General features: G+C 39.4%; 1 protein-coding gene across 2 annotated transcripts in view; it reads left to right on the forward strand.

Annotated features, from left to right (window-relative positions):
• The window catches only part of RMDN2 (regulator of microtubule dynamics 2), a 63,904-nt gene that overhangs the window by 11,947 nt on the left and 34,411 nt on the right, over positions 1 to 17,546 (forward strand). For both annotated transcript variants that reach the window (XM_034764925.1, XM_034764924.1), the window contains exons 3-5: positions 2,684 to 2,879; positions 5,156 to 5,258; positions 7,488 to 7,548. In XM_034764925.1, the coding sequence (XP_034620816.1) occupies positions 2,684 to 2,879; positions 5,156 to 5,258; positions 7,488 to 7,548 (360 nt within the window). The remainder of the gene's footprint in view (positions 1 to 2,683; positions 2,880 to 5,155; positions 5,259 to 7,487; positions 7,549 to 17,546) is intronic.

Raw genomic sequence — 17,546 nt, forward strand, 5'->3', positions numbered from 1 at the left:
GGGGGGGGGGGGATGATGTGCAACCACCTGCCCATTCTATTCCAACTCACCCTGTCTCCTCCCTCTTCCCCAGCACAGGTTGTGGGCTAGAAAAGGAGTTCTTCCCTTTGGTCTGGGAGGTAAGGAAAACAACAAGGAGTCTGGTGGCACCTTAAAGACTAACAGATATCTGTTAGTCTTTAAGGTGCCACCAGACTCCTTGTTGTTTTTGTAGATACAGACTAACACTGCTACCCCCTGATACTTGACACGAGGTAAGGAAAGGCACATTATGTGGATTGATGGGGATATGATCTGGCCATAGAGAACATTACTACTTCCCTGATATTTTTGTTTTGTTATTGATGAAGCTTATTCACTTGTTATGATTTCCACAACAAAATATTGCTCAGCTGTGAGATACTTATAGATTTTCTAAGTGAAGTTGTAGAAAAATTGTATTTTATGATCTGGCTGTCTGGAGCTGATGCTTGGTATTGTCAGGTTGACCCAAGACCCTTTGGAGTTCTCTGATGGGCTTGCTTTTGAATGCTTCTCAGCACAAACTTGACCTTGGCAATTTTGCTTATATGGGAACATCTTGCAGTAATCACGTTAGTCTGTTTTTCAGCCTTGGACAGACAATGTTTTTACAGGGAAAAAAGAAACAAATGGGGAGATGTTATTTCTGCTAATTATCATTCATGATAATTGATAACACTGAGACCTTGATTCCCATGAGTAAAATCAAACACTTTTAAACTTTAAAGGGTGTTTGATGTGGTTCAGAAAAGCTTTTAACTCTACAATACTGTAACTGTAAAAGTGTACAGGAACGTGTAGTTCCATTTACAATTGCTATTTAATCATTGCTACTTTACACTATAATGCCAAGCATTTTCAGTTGGTAGTTAAACAAAACAACCCTTTTTACCTGAAGGTCAGGATTCCAAATGATTTGCAAGAAGGTGTTCAGCACTGAAGCATGCATTACAGCTAAAGAAGCCTCTAAAAATATACTGCTTTTTTGGTGGTTTATATAGTCCATTATATACACCGCTTACATATGCAGTAGCTTTACAACCAGTTCAAAATAATAATGAAATAGCAACACATTGCACTTTTAAATATGTTTTAGCAGACTACAGTAAATATTTAACAACTTTCAAATCCTGACTCTGCTGAAGTCAATGGAACTTTTGCCATTGGACTTCAGTGGTATGAGGATTCAGCTCTAAACTAATAGATAAATATATAAAAATCTGTTCTGAATATTTCACTTCTTTTGTCCATCATACTTTGCTTTTCAATTTGTCACTAAAAAGCTTTTATTCCTCTTCTTTCCCATACCAGTGGGGAAATTTAAGTTTAGAAACTACCGTGGCAAATCTGGCAATTTTGTTATTCAAAAAGCAGCTGCATACTTATTACTTTAACTTAGCCAAGCAAGCTGTAAATGCACAATGTCATTTTAATTCTGGCAGTTTTCTTAGAGTGATTTATTGGAGAGAGGATTATTTAAATAGAAGTATCAAAAATCATTTCTCTATATTTCCAACACACTATAATGATCCTATTTCTAGAAAATTATTTGTATGTTTTGGTTGTTCTGAGCAAATTTGACTGAATTATTTATTGCTTAGGGTGTGCAATAAATATTAAAAATATGCAATTTGTATTTTATTCTGGTCATGGTAACTTTGAGTGCTCTGTGCTTGATAGCAAATAGTTTCCAAAGATTACTGCAAATAGATTGTTCCATAAGAACATGATTTTCAAAAAATGGATGCCAACAGTTACTCTTATTTATTTATGGTATGTGCACCTAAATAGATGGCTAGAACTTCAAATGTCTTTTTGAGTCAATGGAGATTGTTGAGTGGTCAGCTCTTTGGAAAATAAGGCTACTTATTTATCTGTGTGTGGCAATTTATAAAATAGGATTCTTTCCTTAGTTGTATTTTCCCATAACTCAGTCAGTGAAGTTAGTGAACTACTTTAGTTTTTCCAGTGTGGGATATTAATCTTCTGAATGTACAAAATATATTGATGTAATTGATCATGCTTAACATGTAAATAGCATTTGACATCATTAAAGCATTTTGCAAAATTCAGATACACAGCACTTTTAACATTTTTGTGCGATTGGTTAGTATTTACACCTACATTTCACAGATGGGGAAAATGAGTCACAGGATTCAAGTGAGTTTTTCAAGGCTACTGTAATGGAATGCTAAAATATATTGTACTGTTCAGGCTCTAGATATCTCTGTGCATAAAATACCATATTTAAGCTAACCTCAGCCATACCTGGCAGTGCCTTAAAGAATCTTCTGATGAACACATCTGATAGGTATCTTGCTCAGAAGCAAGCTCTGTAGCCAGTCCATATCTGGAAACAGAACCATGACAGCTACAGAGACAATGTCAAAAACAGAATAAGAACTCACAGTATTCCTGTGCTCTAACCACTAGGCAATGTCCCTGACAATCATGTTGTGCAGACTTAAACTTGATGCATTCTTCCTAACTATTGCCTAATATGCTAATTATAATGAATCTATTCTCCAGTTCAGAATAAATGTAAAATGAATGTGAAACTATCAGGAACTGAGCTAACTTCTTTAAAGTTGGGGAACTGACACAAATTGTTATAGAACGTTTTGTCAATATTTAGAATATATAATTGTTTCCATAATTTTAGCTATATTACAGCTCACAGTGATACTGAAGGAGAATCCGAAGAAGAAAGGGGATGGATTAGTTTACCTGCAGCATCTGCAAGAACAGAAAAGGAAACAGAATTATTTAATCTTCTGCAGCAGGTGGACAGTTTGCATTGTGGTTCAGAGGATGATAAAAAGGAGAGCTTCAGAATGTTACTTGAGAAAGAGGAAAAGGTACTAGGGGATAAATGTACAATTATTTTCATAGTCCTGGCTCTAGGTTCACTACTGTATAAGTCATCCTTTTTAACTCTGAAATATTAGAACTAAAGTATAGAAGACTAGAAGGTGTTGTACAACAATTTACATTAAAAACAAATTATTTCAAAGTATCATCACATCAGTATTTTTATTAGGGTAGCTGTAAAGGTTTAATTGTTTTGTTTTGTATATCAAGTTCCAGTTTGTTACAGCTTCTTAAGGAAGAGACATGTCATGGACTTTTTTTAGGCAGTAGGAGTAGTTTTTCCAGCTCTCAAAATTGTCTACATGGAAAAGTCTTATGGAATTAAATAGGGAAGAAACCAACAGGGATCTAAAGAAATTTAAAGAGTTGTTTATAGAAATGACACTAAAAACCAATAGGGAGAGATCCACTGAAGTCAATGGAGCTATGATATTTACATCACCTGGGGATCTGCCCCATAAAATTGAATAGAGTGATCATTAGTGTGTAATATTTTTTAAAGCATCCTATAGAATTCTGTAGGAGGGTATCACTGCTCACTCACCTCGAGTGCCTTCTAGTGGCTGGGTGTGGTAATGCAGGCCTTTCTTGCACCTGGCTGTAGGTTGTCAACCTCGCTTGGTGGGTCTTCAGTGGCTCAGCTCTCCAGCCAAGTCTCACAGTCCATATGAATGAATGAACCCCTTCTGGGTTAACAAGGTTCCAACAAGGACTAGCAGAGTGTCCTTATTAGTGTCTTCACCAATGTCTCTGGACCCTTTGAGTCTAGCCTCTTTATTGGGCTTTTAGTAAAGAACCCCACCAGGACTGTTTGTCTACCCTCACCAGGGCCCTGTTTCTTGGCCCTTTAAATCTAGTCCCTTTTCTTGGGCTTTTAAACAAGCTGTGTCCCTTTCCAGGGCTTAGCCACTCCAGCACTTGCTGGTGGGGGACCCGGGTCCATCTACTACTCCAGGTCCCAATACACAGCAGCCACTTACTGCTCCCTCCAGTTTTCTGCTGCTATTCCTTGGGCCTTTTCCCATGCAGCTCCCTTCTCTTTGCCCATACCTCAGAGCCTCTTCCTCCTCTCTGAATGCAACTACCACCAGAACCCTTCTGCTTCTCTGGAGCTTCTGTGACCAGTGAGGAGCACCCTTCTCTGCTCCTCTGGGCACAGCCAGCAACTGACCTGCTTAGGCCTTGTAGCTCCTTTTATCTGAGCCTGCTGGGCTCTGATTGGCTCCTTCCATGTAGCCTGTCTAAGCAGGCCTATAGGACCCACCTTTGCTGCTCTTTTCCTAGGGCAGGGTGTAGTAGGACCGCAGGGCCTCCAGCAGGGGGCCGCAAAGGCCTAGTACACCCTGTTACAGAGGGATATAATCCTCTATTAAATTCTAAAGGATGATTTAAAAAACCCATAAAAAGTTACAATTTTCTGGTACATTCTCTAGGACAGGGATAGTCAATTATTGTTTGCCAAAGTTTAAATATCTTGGTCAAGGTATAGTCAAGGTCCAGACTCCAGAGAAAATAATAATAATAAAAAAACCCAATAATGATGATAAGTAAATAAAAAGATTTTGGGTCCATTCAAAAATGTCTGGCAATCCGAATTTGGCCTGCGATCTGACTATTTACTATTCCTGCTCTAGGACTTTTCCTTTAAGGTGAGCTTGACCTTTCAGCATTTGTGCTGTCATTGAAATCACTGGGAGTTTTAGATGCAGTAATTGATACAGTGCTCACTCTTCATACATTTCTTCTGGTTAGGCAGATATTAGTGTTTTTGGTAGTGTTCCGCATTTAAGTAAGTGTAGAAAATAGCAGTCAGACTGGTAGATATGATACTTACTGTGAGTGTATGATGAGATTTTTATTTCATGCACAAAGAAAACATCCTAATTGCTTACTGCATGCTATTTTTATAATGGATTACTCTTTTATTTGTAATAATGAACAGTTATAGAAAGTCCTTTTGTAAAGAAAACAAAGAAAAACCCTGAACAAACCTAATACATGTGTTCCAGCTAAGTGTCCCAATATTTATCTTCTCTTCTTAGGGGAAAAATTCATCTGTCTTGCTCTCCAAACATAATAAACATAGTGTGGCAGGAATAAAAATAGCCAAAAATTCACCATCTTTCAATGAGGGGAATGAGGGGAGAGAATAAATATGCTGTTAAATTATTTTAACTTTTATTCAAGGAAACTATATAAAATTACATTTACATTTTAGTCAATTTAATGGTCTAATATATCTGCTTCTTCCTTCTCCTTTCAGTATGGAAACCATGAGGGGTTTCTTTGGAGACTTGCACGAGCTTATGGAGATATGTTTGAGATGACTACAGATGTTGAAGAAAAGAAGAAATATGTTGCTAATGGTAGGGGGAGCAAAAAACTGGCTAGATAAAATGACACCTGATTATTGTAGAAAGGCTCATTCTGTGAACTTTTAGTGGCACTTTTCCCTGAAATGTCATAGTCCAAGTAATTTGTAATCTGGTTTTATACGGATAGCATTTAGACCTTGATGAAAATGTTTTGCATGATAAAACTGCCACGTGTTTTGGCATCAAGCACTTAGTTTCACTCTACTCAGAAGATGTCCAGGACTGGATTAGAAGGGGTTTTGCCAGTCAGGATTGGCTCCAGTCAGTGCTTTTAATACTTAAATATGAGCCAGACTGACACAGAACTAAAATAAAAAAAATCTTCAGCCTGATGACGTCTAAATAAATGCCAAGGCTAAGGCAATTTTTTTCCCTAGGGCAAAGGTTGGGGTCCTCTGAGGCCCCACAGTTTAGTAACCCCGTCTTAGGTGAGGAGGGCTGAATATGGCTCTTTCGGGAGCCTGTGAATACTGAGGACTAGAAGCAGTGCTAAAGAATGAAAAGCAGAATATGCTCCATCTACTGCACCGAGCCTGTGTATCCAACATCTCCTGGATGTCCTTTTGTCAGCTTAATCTCAAACTGGTCAAAACTGAATTCCTGATTTTTCCCTCTCACTACCTCCTTTTTTCCTCTGCAACTTTCCAAAGCACCACCATCTTGGCCATCGCTCGGGTTCATAACTGGGAGGTCATCATTTGCTTTCTCTCCCTGGTCCTGCACATTTAAGCTGTTTCTAAATCCTGCCACCTCTTCAGTACCTCTAGCATCTTCCTTTCTCAATGAGAAATTCTCACCCAGGCCGTCTTGATCTCGACTACTGCACAATTCTTCTCTCTTGTCTCTCTGACATCCCCATGGCCCCCTCCTGTCCATACAACACACTGCCACTAAAATAATCCTCTTTGCCCATCTCTTTGATTACATCACTCCCTCTGTACCTCATCCACTGGCTCCCCCTCCTCTCCTGCATCAAATTTAACTTGTCCTGACTGCCTTCAGAGCCCTACATAGTCCTGCCTCTCCTTACTTAACTCAGAACAAGACAAAGAGATTTCATTAACCCACTCTGTTCCTCCAGGGATGCCAGCCTGGACCACTCATTTGATAGCTTCTCTCACATACACCTCTCCCTGCCTTCTTTCATGCTACCCTTACACATGCTGTGTCCTTCCTGAGCTGCTCTGCAGGGTACCTACTCTGTCTGCCATCACATCTCTTGTGAAGACTCATCTCTATCTTGATTCCTATAAGAAACTTGCTAACTAACATTGTCTTGCTTCACGACTAACTTGGATATAATTTACATGCACGGTATGTGTTTAATATTAACACAAGTGTATCTTTGTTACTCCCTTCCCCTTACTCACTGTCCATTTGTTTACATGTCTGTCTGTACAGTGAGCTCCTTCGGGCAGGGATGTTCCCTTCTTTGTTTGGATAGTGCCCAGCACACACACAGCACACAAAATAAATAATAAAATAATAATAAAACTATACTTTGATCTCACATCATTTGCCGCTGCTTTTGATTAATTTTAGCACTTGTTGATGAGAGATAATGACAGGGCAGAGAGAGATGAGAAGCAATGGTGATATGTGAAGTGGGTCAGAGGTATTCATGTGATCAGCAGTGTTGTGTCACAGCCTGTTCAGATATTTATCCTGCAATGGCTGGGTGTTCTGAGTTCTGAAGTCGCTTGCAGCATTTTTTTTTTTTTTTTTTTAATTTTTAGTTTGGGAAGAGGCTCAGAGAGAACTGTTTCTAAAGTGGACTTGGCACAGTAACTTATTTTTAATTCCAACTGGACAGAGGATTGTTTGCTTTACCTCTTGTTTTTATAGTTATTTTTAATAATAATAATAAAATGTGGCTTAATTGGTTACAGCTAAGGCTTTAGACACAGCAATCTCATCATTGGACTCCTACTCAAAATGTGAATTTGGCCAAGTCGCTTAATTTCTTCATTCCTGAGTCAAAAGCAGAACATCACTGAAAACCAGTTGGTTGCATCTGAATTGAACTGTCCTAAGTAAACAAAAATATAAAAAATACATTTGTGTATGTATTGTGAATCCATAATGTTACAATATCCCTCTCAGTGTTTACATGGAAAATCAAATTGGTTTCTTTTATATCTAAAGTATATTATCTCACAATGTAGTTCCTGGCTTAATCTAAGATGGAGAGATGATTTAGTATAACTTTTTCTTTTACAGGAAAGATTGTAGCTGAAAAAGCTATTCAGCTGGATACCATGAGCGCTGATAGCCACCAATGGTAAGTTTGAATAATGGAGAAATATTGTTTGTATTATGGTTTTCTGCAAAGTCAGAAAGCTGAAATTGTCTATAAAAAATGTCCACAACAAGTCCTATAAGAGTTACAGGCTCCATATTTTATCATTGTAGGTTATTGGTTGGCTATCAGTTTCGCAAGGTAGCTGTTTATAACTTTATATGGTTTTATTTACCCAGCATAATGCAGTTACATCTAATAATTACATTAAAATATTTTGAGAAAAGCTTGCTATAGTACATGAAACCTCAGTTTTTGATGAAACAAGGCACTAAACAATTTTCCAGTAAGTATGATGAAATGTAGGAATGAGTATTTGATTACACCAGTATCTCATAATGTCCATACAAACTACAATTTTCCATTTTCTTTCTTTTCCTAAACTATTCAAAACAGTTGTTTGACATGATTTTATTTTTGATGTTATTTCTCTTATCTAATTCAAATGCACACATCCAAAGCACTAGTTGAACTTACAGTCTGTAGCAATGGAAGTTAAACAATAAGGGCCACATTCTGATACATGTTGAGTAGTATCTTTCTATGCAAGTATTCCCACTGGAGTTTTAGACAGGTGCATTGTAATAATAAATTAAATGAACAATATATTCATAGAAATACTTTAGGAATAGCTAATTATGAAAAAAGCCAAATCAAAAAGTAAACAATTTAATGGAAGAGAGAGACAAATGGAAAATTATGGCTTATGTGAACATTTGGAGATATGGGTGTAGCCGGATACTAATTTCTGCATTTTATCGTATTGCTTACTGAAATGCTGTTAGTTTGGGACCTCAAGATATTGGCCCAATGTCTGTCCAAAATTGAAAATCCTCCCACATCCCCAGAATTAAGACTTTTCCATCACTCTTCCAAAATTAATTCCTCCTCCGCGCAACAAGAAAGAAACTGAGTGTAGTTAATGACTTCCAGCATTAATTGGAGGCCAACAAATTTGGTTCTGGTGGACCAATAGGGAAAGAGAGCTCCAAAATCATGTCTTCAGACTCCTGTTATTTAACCAAGGGAGTTATTTGCTGCAGCACTTCAGCTAATCTCCTTATATATTGTGAGGAGTAGGTGATTTATGAGGTATTTAGGCCTTTACTGGTTAACTCCAATAACATAAATTACACCTGGAAATGAGTTGGCGGCCAGTGCAGAACATAAAGATCAAATGTGATGTGCTCCCTGTGCCGAACATTACATAGCAAATGGATCACTGCTTTCTACACTAGCAGGACTATTTTTACAGTCTTACATTTGAAAATTAATATATTTTTTTCCTGTAGCTTGATGTAAAAATTAGGATCATGAACAAAATGGCATATGAAAAGTTGGTACTAGAGTTGGGCAAAATTTAGAATTTCTTTTGCATGAGAAATTCCAACATTTCAAAATTGTCTTTAGTTCCAAATTGGCATAAAAAAGTCAAAATTTCCTGAAAAAAGAAGTTTCTAAAAATTTAGTTTTGTTGCTATCAAAATGACCTCATTAAGGCACTTTGTTTCAGTAAGGTCAAAGCCCTTTGTGTTGACTTTTATATTCTACAATAATTTTAAAGTAATATAATATAGTTGAAACAAATTGTTTTTACCTTTATTAAAATAAAGCACTTATCAAAGTCTATATGTTCCCATGAAATGTTTCAAGTTTGGCAGGTCAGCATTTCTGACAGAAGCATATTCCATCAAAAAAATTTCTGCTAGCTTTAGCTGGTGTCTCCTCAGTGCTGCTATTTTATTTATTAATTGTTTACTTCTTTTCTCCTTGCTGATGAAAGTTTTGTTGCTGTTTCTTTCATTCCAGGGTTAGTTTATTAATTATTTGCTAATTATTGCATCAGTTTAGTCTGTCTGCTACTACGCTGAGATCCGCACTTTATTGTGTTGTCCCTGCACAGGGGTTCCCGAGAGAGTTGCTATGCTTTTAAAATGGTGTATTTCCCCCTTCTTTGATGTTACTCTCACCTCTCCTTGAACCAGCTCTGCTTTCTGGCTATGGGCCATTAAAGAGGTATAGTATGGAAGGGGAGTTTAGACTGTGCTAGAGGACATTACCCCTTGAGGCTTTTAATTTATCCTCTCCTCCTTGCTGACTTTGTCATAGTTTAGAAGTAAAATACTGTAATGACAGGCCCCGCTAGCATGGGAAAATAAGTACAAAAGTAAGGAAAGAAAAAGTGTCCCAAAATTAGACTGATCAAAAAAATTGTTCTAGAGGTTGAAGTGTGGAAGGAAATCCCATGTTTCTTAAGCTGTGGTGTCTTGTTGCAGAAAAAAATTATATACGTTCTACAGTTTCATCCTTGTATTTCTGGCCTTAGTAAGTTTGAACTTTTCTTTTACTATGCAGCCAGAGGTACGGAGGCTTTCCAAAAGTATAATGGCATTGTAAGTTTCATTAGTTTGGAATGATCAAGTGCTCAGCATTGGTGGTGATTTTAAGGATTAATGTGGTATAGACTGTAAAGTAGTTTATAATCCCACTTTGTTTATGAAGAATATTGTAATATTTGATATTATTCTCCTGATTAGTACTGGATAAGGGTTATCTCTAATTCACTTTGCAAATGTAATATAGATGGGCTGCAATAATAAAAGCAATAATATTATAGTATTCCTAGCAGGCAGCTAAGTCTACTTATCTGCTTTGATTAAGGCCATGTTTACACTTGCACTTATGTCGGCAAAGTTTTTGTTGCTCCAGGGTGTGAAAAAAACACTCTCCTGAGCGACGTAAATTTTGCCATCATAAGCGCTCATGTGCACAGCGCTATGTTGGCGGAAGATGCTCTCCCGCTGACATTGCTACCGCTGCTCGTTGAGCTGTTTTATTGTGTTGACTGGAGAGGTCTCTCGTGGCTACACAAGTGCTGCTGTAAGTGGAGACGTGGCCTTAGTTTGTACAGTTCTTTCTCTTCCTCTTTCACCCTTGATTACACAGATGCTTGTAATTTAATAATATGGGGGGGGATGAAATTTAATTAAACAACTCTGAATTGTACATCAAATTTTTATTCCTTCCTTTTGTGGAAGAAAATTTGTTTTATAAGTTGGCACTAATGTTTCCCTGGGTTTTATTCTGTTTGTCTATTGGGAACATAAAATATATCTGTCTCAGAGGATTAGGATAATAGGCTTCTTTGAAAGCTTTTCTCAGAAGCTTATCTCTAATAATTAGGAGCTCTAATTAGAACATAAATAAATTTCTATATGTACAAGCCAAGGAAGTTCAGCAACTGTGAAGTATAATTGATTGAGGGGAAATTGCTAATTCTGGCCTTCTTTTCCCACCCATACAGATTTTTTAGATTTATTTGACCTGGTAAACCATATTCTATATATTACATGTCAACTTGGTGTCTTCATTTAGTCTGTTAGAAAAGTTCTATGATATGAGAACAAGTGATGGGCTTTCTGAGCAAGGCCTCCCTTCAACAGAGAGATACCTTCGTGTCTACCTATCTCTATACTTAAAAGTTTTTTAGTGTAGCCTGTTGGTTAGGAGTATGAAAAAAATCACACACTCTCCTACTAACATAGCTGTGCTGGCAAAAGCCCTATTGTATACACAGTTATATCAGCAAAAAGGTCCTATTGCCAGTATATCTTCTTTAGTTTGCGGAACTGGTATAAGTTATTTATTTGGGCAGAAGCACTCTTTTGCTGGCATAAGCAATGTCTCCATTAGGAGGGTTTGCTGGTATAGCTAAGGTCGTTTTTTACCTACTTTCCACATCTGCCTCCAGAAAAATGCCTGGAATAGGGCCAACTGCCTGTCTGTGTTTAGTTGTGTGATCTGTCAGTGCAGAAGATAATCTTTTAGGCAAAAAGATATCAGTACCAGAGCTTTCAGTGTTTTTACCAGCAGCTTGCCAGGTACTCAATATTCATCTTCAAATTAAATTTATCAGTGGGATAAATATAGAAAGTACTGACCAAAACATCTTTTATCAATCAGTCAGCCTTGGCAATCAATCTTTTTGCAGCTGCTGCTAATCTCAGAATTAATAGATGCATCCAGATTTCAGCTGCTGAGTGGTCATACTTTATTTTATGGTTCCCGGATAGATCATGCAGCCTTTAGATTGTCAACAGTTTAAAATATCTCTAGTCAAACAATGAAAATCATAGCTGTAATTTTCGTCTATCTAATCAGTCCAGTCCCCTGTGAAGAGGGATTAGAACTATAGTAAGATTTTAATGAAAGATGTAAATGTTGACGATGCCCTCATATGTTTGAACACCTTGCAGCATTTTAATTTGTGGAACTTGTTGCAACTTCCATGGGAGCGGAATGCAAAAATTGGCATTTGTCAGTTAACCAGTTTTTAAAAAAAAAAATCACTCAAACAGAATCTTGTTTGTGATTGTTTTATGACGAGGGGCCCTACCAAATTCATGGTCCATTTTGGTCAATTTCATGGCCAGGGGGTATAAAATTAGTCAACTTCACGTTTTCAGATGTTTAGGTCTGAAATTTCACTGTGTTGTAACCGTGGGGGTCCTGACCCAAAAGGCAGTCAGGGTTAGGCTGTCACAAGGCTATTGTAACAGGATCATGGGATTGCCACCCTTACTTTTGCTTTGCTGCTGGCCGGGGTGCTGCCTTCAGGGCTGGGCAGCTAGAGAGGAAGGCTGCTGGCCGGACGCACAGCTTTAAAGCCAGCTCCACTGCCAGCAGCAGTTCAGAAATGATGGTCGGAGGTATGTGGGGTTGGTTACCATATGGTTTTCCTGGCAGTCTCCCGCCCAAGTGGGGGGCTGACAGCTGGAGTAGCAGCATCCCCATGTGTGTGAGACAGCTGGAGCTGCAGCTTCCCTGCGCAGGTGGGTGGGGGTGACAGCTAGAGCTGCAGAGTTTCCTGCAGCCGGGGGAGGTTCCCAGAGGTGAGTCTGACCCATCCTGGGAGTGGCCCCTGCAGGGGAAGAGCAAGTCCTGTTCCTCCCCATACCCAGGACTAGAAACTGGAGCCCTGCGCAGGGTAGGGGCTCCCAGCTGGGCACCAGATTTCACAGGGGAGAACAGATTTCATGGTCCGTGATGAGTTTTTCATGACCGTGAATTTGGTAGGGCCTTATTTAAGTCAGAGGCTTTCAACCTTTTTTCATTTGCGGACTCCTAAAAAATTTCGAATGGAGGTGTGGAAATCTTAGACATAGTTTGCGGACCCTAGTTTGAAAACCACTGTTCTATGACCTTAATAAATATAAGGAGCTGTTAGACTATAACAGGTACATTTTTTATTTCAGCTACAGCATTATTTACAAAAACATCCCATTCTGCTGTTTTTTTAGCCACTTTTCTAGAACAATTGTTAAAACTAAATAAATGTTTTTCTGTGAGTAGCAAAGTCTTCTGCACTTTTTCCTCTTTACACTTTTCATATGCCACTGCTCAATCCCCTGTACCCACTTTTTGGATGAGGAAGGTTGGTTACAAGCTCTGCAAAGAGCAGAAAGATTTCATAATACAATCTGTTTTGACTGACATTTGTTAACACAGAAAGTTTTCTATACTTAACATGGCCGATGTATATGTTAGCCACAAAACTAACTTAATGCCACAGTTAATTATTTATATTTAGTTTATAGGATGTCGCTGATTACAGAAAGTCTGAGAGCACATACACACAATTTAATACAAATGACTTTTCCAAGTGAAATCCCCACACGGTACAACCACACCCAACAGTCCTCTTCCCCGTGCACATGTGTGTTAAGCAAAAGCTCAGTGCCAAACTCAGGGTCTGTCAGATCAGCAGGGGAAGTGAATTCTATAGTTGACTATGCTGAGCCAGCTGGGGTGGGATATTCTGGTGTGGGGCTTTCTCAGTCTCTCCTGTTGAAGCCGTTCCACTTTGTATAAATACTTAGTCATTGGTGCTTGGGGACTGGACTCTGGGTCTCCCATCTTGCTGGTGACTGACCTAAAACCACCAGGCTATAGAATCATTGTCACCGTCTCTCTCCAATGACTCTTTAGTGATTTATCCCAAGTGGAATAGCTTCAACAGGAGAGATTGAGGGAGCACCACATCAAAATATCCCATAGGCCAGTGGTTGGAGCACTTTCCTGAGAGCTGTGGGAGAGCCTTGTTTAAATAATTTCTCCCTGTCAGGCTGGGGGGTGAGGGAGAGCTGAACCTGGGTCTGCCACATCCCAGGTGAATACTCTCACCACTGGGCTAAAAGTTATAGGGTGAGCATCACTGTCGCCGCCTCCTCCTCTGGCCGTTAATAAGTGCACCCAACTTATTCTCACAAGAAGTGACTTAGGTATCTAAACAACCTGACTTCAAGAGAGGGGTTCCCAGCTGCGGATCTCCAGCACAGATAGGCCCTGCAGCCTGGATTTAGGCACCTGACTCTGTAAGAGGGATGATGATGACTATTGACTGTTGTTGGCAGCTCCCTGCCTAGTGTGCTGGCTTTTTTGGATTGCATTCTCTGGCATGTCTCTCTCCCGATGTATTGTATAGGGAGCTTAGGCTTCTAACTCAGGCTTTGTGGGTCCCATTTCTGTTCCAGTGATTTTGTAGGCACGTAAAAGTCAGGTGTTGCAACACGCAGTTACACCTGGGTCCTTTGGTGGGTCTGGGCCTCTGAGGCTAACACTACCAATTAGATTTCAGAGTAGCAGCCGTGTTAGTCTGTATCTGCAAAAAGAACAGGAGTACTTGTGACACCTTAGAGACTAACAAATTTATTAGAGCATAAGCTTTTGTGGGCTACAGCCCACTTCTTCGGATGCATATAGAATGGAACATATATTGAGGAGATATATATACACACATACAGAGAGCATGAACAGGTGGGAGTTGTCTTACCAACTCTGAGAGGCCAATTAAGTAAGAGGAAAAAAAAACTTTTGAAGTGATAATCAAGATAGTGTATCAAACTGTCTGTACTGGGCTATCTTGATTATCACTTCAAAAGTTTTTTTTTTCTCTTACTTAATTGGGCTCTCAGAGTTGGTAAGACAACTCCCACCTGTTCATGCTCTCTGTATGTGTGTATATATATCTCCTCAATATATGTTCCATTCTATATGCATCCGAAGAAGTGGGCTGTAGCCCACGAAAGCTTATGCTCTAATAAATTTGTTAGTCTCTAAGGTGCCACAAGTACTCCTGTTCTTACTATCAATTGGGAAGTCATCTGTATGCTTCACTAGTTTAAACGTCAGTGTGACATTAAGGGTAGTTGTTCTGTGTTATGTTTGTTTTGTAAAGAGCAAAAGTCCAATGCAGAGCACATTGTAACTTCCAGACTGGCTTATTGCAAAGCCATGGAGAGGTCTGGATATGACAGAGATAGTATTTAAATGCCCAGCCAGAAGGTGCTTTTGGCTTCCTATCACCCCCGAGAATCCAAAAATAGTCAGGGATCTCAATGCACTCTCAAACTGTGAATTTCCTGAACTAAAGGGGAACAGCTCCCTCAGTAATAGGGACATGCATTATAATCATCCCCATTATAATTTGGGAATCTCACTCTCATCATTTTGACTTTATCATATTAAGCTTCACCCAACTCACAATTGGTGTTATGCTCTCAGTCCTAGGAGAAGTTACTACTGCATGTGCATAAAACCAAGTTTGTCAATGCTTTAACTTGGTTATTATACATCTATGCACATGTGTGACTAACAAAAGAGTCTAGTCCTCAGGTCTAGCCAACTTGGACATTTCAAATTTTAAAGTATTTGAGTTGTGTGAGGACAGGAGAGGGCTAGGAAAGGGGAAGGGAGTTATTTATATGGGAAAAAAATATCTTTGTATTAACCCATATCTAATACAGGGCTGAAGGGATTTTACACAAAGTTCCCAGCAAAATAGAGAATACCGTCAGGCATCCACAATAGCAGAAATGTTCTAGATAATGTCAGGGTTTGAAGGGGTAATCGCTATAAAATATTTCCCTAGGGAAACAAAGTTCATCAAAACTGTGAAATATGTGTGAGGATAATACTTTACAGCTAAGGTAACTTTCTAACTTGGAAGTAATATTTTTATACACTTTTATAGCTAAGGCTCATAACACTTTTCTCCTTTAATTACACATTTATTTTTATATTATAGCTGAGCCAGATAGCACCACTGTGCCTAAGGTGAGCAGCTGTTTCCATTATAAACTCTTCATTTTTTAAAAGGTTGACACTTTGGCCAAAAAACTTTCCCTCAGCTGAAACTTGGCATAACGAGATCTCAGATTAGGAAAGATTTTTCCCATGTTTGATTTATGAGACGACACAAGAATATATATAATGTGTGTGTATGGATCTATGTTTTTTAATTATGCTTAGTGTCGACCCATTGTATACCCTAATCACTTATTATTTTGACAGAAATAATGTAAAACTTCAAATATATAGGCCCAGATGCAGGAGAGATGTTTCAGGGGCTGCAAATTGCCTGTTGGTAAGTGGGCCTAAGGGAGAATTTACATAATTTACTGTTTATTTCTAGCCTCTAAGCAGGTAAATTGTGCACATTTAGACAACAGATAGAGGGCTACAGCAGTAAGATTACATAGTTGCTGAAGCTAGTGATTAGAGTTGATTGTAACTTTTTTTCCTGCAGAAAATTTTGAGGTTATTTATTTATTTGCAGAAAACAAACATTCGGAAATGCTATTGTAGAGTCTCCTGGGAGTTGTAATTCAGGTGGCTCATGCTCCCAGACTCTTTTATAATATGGGCTCCCTGGTCAGACTACATCTTCCATAACTAAGGCTGAGAGTCTGTCACGGAGGAGCCAGGCAGCCCCTGGGTCAGCAGCAGCAGTTTGGGTGTGTGGGAGGGGGCTCAGGGCTAGGGGCAGAAGGGTGCGGAGGGGCACTTAACTGGGGGTAGGGAGCTCCCTGGCTCCCACTGGCATGGCCCTGCAGCTCCTAGGCAGCGGCGGGGGTCTGCGCTGCATGCTGTCCGCCCCCGCAAGCCCCGCCCCCACAGCTCCCATTGGCTGCGGTTCCTGGCCAATGGGAGCTACAGCAGCCGGCACTTGTGGTAGGAGCAGCGGAAGCCCCCGTCACCCCCCCCCCAACCCCCCCCCCCCCCCGGACCAGTGGGGTCCCAGGCCACCTCCCCCAGCACCCGTGGTGCCCTCGGACTGTCTCCCCGCACCCAGAACACCCACACCCCCCAGCCTGAGTTTTAGTCACGGGGGTATTTTTAGTAAAAGTCATGGACAGGTCACAGGCCCATGAATTTCTGTTTACGGCCCATGACCTGTCCATGACTTTTACTAAAAATACCTGTGACTAAAACTTAGCCTTGATAAACCGTGGTCTCCTTCTTGGTGAAGGGAAATGGTGAATCATGAGAAATAGAGCCCAGCTCATAGAGGAAAATTAGGGTATGAGGCACCTTCTGCAGCAAGGTCCTTTGATTAGTGGCACTCTGGTGGAAATTCTGCAGCAATTCAGATAGGTGAATAGGACATAGTTTGGGATTGCGGCATAAACATACCAGTTGGATGTTTCTGCTAAAATGATCAGTAAGGAAATCATGACAGTTAAATTATCATAGTTAGGTTTCAGAGTTAACACTCAGTTGAGATTAACCGAGCTATTCACGCCTCTGAGAACTATTGTTTCACACTGTGCCGATTCATAAATATATGACTGTTGATTTATGCTCTCTTAATATTTTCATTTATATCTGCAGCCATACGAGATAAAAACAAATATTTTAAAAATTAAAGTTTAGTTTCTAGGGGACAGTTCTGCTACATATTCCATGGCCACAGAAATGCAGAAGGCCCATAATATTCTGTTAATGTTGTTTTGGGTACAACAAATTAATCTGCATTGAATACTAGTCTAAAATGGTGTGCCTTTGGATTCCTCTTTGTGTATTGCTGTGTCCTTTACAATGTTGTACTATATGAAAATTCTCCAATTTAGTTTGCATTCAGGTGGGTATTTTTTAAAACTGTTGGGTTTTTTCCAGTGTGTTTGCTTGTGTTAGCTGCA

Source organism: Trachemys scripta, chromosome 3 (genome assembly GCF_013100865.1).
Source record: "Trachemys scripta elegans isolate TJP31775 chromosome 3, CAS_Tse_1.0, whole genome shotgun sequence".
Taxonomy (NCBI): domain Eukaryota; kingdom Metazoa; phylum Chordata; order Testudines; family Emydidae; genus Trachemys; species Trachemys scripta.